At 39.6% G+C, this 1,620-nt stretch overlaps 1 protein-coding gene across 1 annotated transcript in view; it reads right to left on the bottom strand.

The window, feature by feature from the left end:
- Positions 1–214: 214 nt before the first annotated feature.
- Positions 215–1,620, bottom strand: part of LOC103802043 (apolipoprotein B-100-like) — a gene marked incomplete at both ends in the record, with an annotated part of 29,084 nt that continues 27,678 nt past the window's right edge. Inside the window, 1 exon segment of the mRNA XM_009074486.1 lies at positions 215–1,620. This exon segment is cut by the window's right edge and continues 1,137 nt beyond it. Within this exon segment, the coding sequence (XP_009072734.1) occupies positions 215–1,620 (1,406 nt within the window).

Raw genomic sequence — 1,620 nt, 5'->3', positions numbered from 1 at the left:
ATATATATATACATTAGCCTTCAAGATGACTGACTGAGGCTCTGAAAATAATTTATGGAAAAATGATGCTGCTGATAAAAGAAGTATCATCTAATGTGAATGCTAAATACTTAGCAACACCTTCATATGCAAAGTTCTTGGAAAAAAATCTGAAGAAATCCAGTATACAGTATTTTCCCCCAAAATCATGGCACATAGAATTTTAATGTCTTACCATTAAGGTCATATTCCAGGAATTGCAATGTTGAGCTGCAGGTAGAGTCAATGGAATGCTCGAAAGAGTCCTTCTTGTTTGTCAGATCTGTTCTCCAGGAGACATTGTACAAAGGGGAAGCAACTTTGAAAGATCCAGTCAAGGCACCAAATGATGGGATATAAATTCCAGCAGGCAAGGATATTTTGAGAGGGGGAATCTCAATTTTCTGTTCAGGAATTGTAATTGTAGGCAGTTCAAAATCTGCTATCTTATTAGCTACTTCGTCCAGATCTACATGGAAACTGCCAAGTGAAATAATCTTTGGAAGTGTGAATTGAGACACAGTGATTTGGTATTCAGGTATTGTCACCTCAAAAAATGGCATTTTATATTCTTCTAATGTAATATAATTGGCTCCTACATCCACTTTGGGGAATCTTAGTTTTGGCAGTGTGGGTAAATGGACATCAAATGGCATTGTGCTTAGTGTCTGTGGAATTTTTATGTTGCGCAAGTCAATGGTGTATGCTGGGACCTGGAGAGTGGTGAAAGGAAGGCTGAACTCTGGAGTGCTGAGAACAGGGCTTGGAACCTTTAGGTGTAACTCAGGAATAGTGACAGTGAAACCATCGGTCAGCTTATTCACAGGTATGGGGAAAAAATAACCATCCTCACTCTTTGTGTACACAAGGGATGCTGAGCCATTCAAATACTGTTTTCTGTCAGCACTGGTAGTGACATCCAACTTCAAGATATCCCATAAGCTCTTCTCAGAAATGGGACACTTTATGTTTTTGAGGAAGTCCATGTATCCTTCCAAAGAACCAGAAATATCAAATTTTGCCTTTGATTTTTCATTTGATAACTGCATATTGTGACTGAGATATAATGACTGAATTTGGCCTTCACTCTTCCAGTCAGCTTTCTGATTTGCAGGACTGATTTTCACTACAGCAACTTGATTAACTGACACTGTGTCCAGGATGGAATTTGGTTGAGTGGCTTGAATCTGAAGATCTGCTGACACAACCCAAGGAGCCAGTTCTAAGGTTGCTTTGCATCTCTGAGCCCCTGATGTTGTGAAAAGAGGTGTATATCTTGCGTAGTTCTTGCCATTGTGCTCCCAGACTGCATAAACACGCCTAGTAGATGCTTCAACTGCAAGTATTTCTTTGATTTCACTGTTCCAGAGTCCCTCTGCTTTAGAATGGGCCTCAAACTTGAGAGATGAGCGAGCTCCATTAGCATTCAGATAGGCGTTTGCCTCATGGTCTAAACTTCCAGAAAATGCATTTCCACTGTAAAATACTCCATCAATATCGCCAGTTGTAGAAGTTTCTACTGATATGTAGTATGTAAGGGTCTCTAAAGCAAATTTGTGAGCAATTTCTCCCTTAGCACTGGTGCCATATTTAGAAGTATTA

This window comes from Acanthisitta chloris, unplaced genomic scaffold, assembly GCF_000695815.1.
Source record: "Acanthisitta chloris isolate BGI_N310 unplaced genomic scaffold, ASM69581v1 scaffold37120, whole genome shotgun sequence".
In the NCBI taxonomy this organism is placed as follows: Eukaryota; Metazoa; Chordata; class Aves; order Passeriformes; family Acanthisittidae; genus Acanthisitta; species Acanthisitta chloris.
Note: the sequence above shows the minus strand (reverse complement) of the source record. Positions and strands in the feature narration are given on the sequence as shown.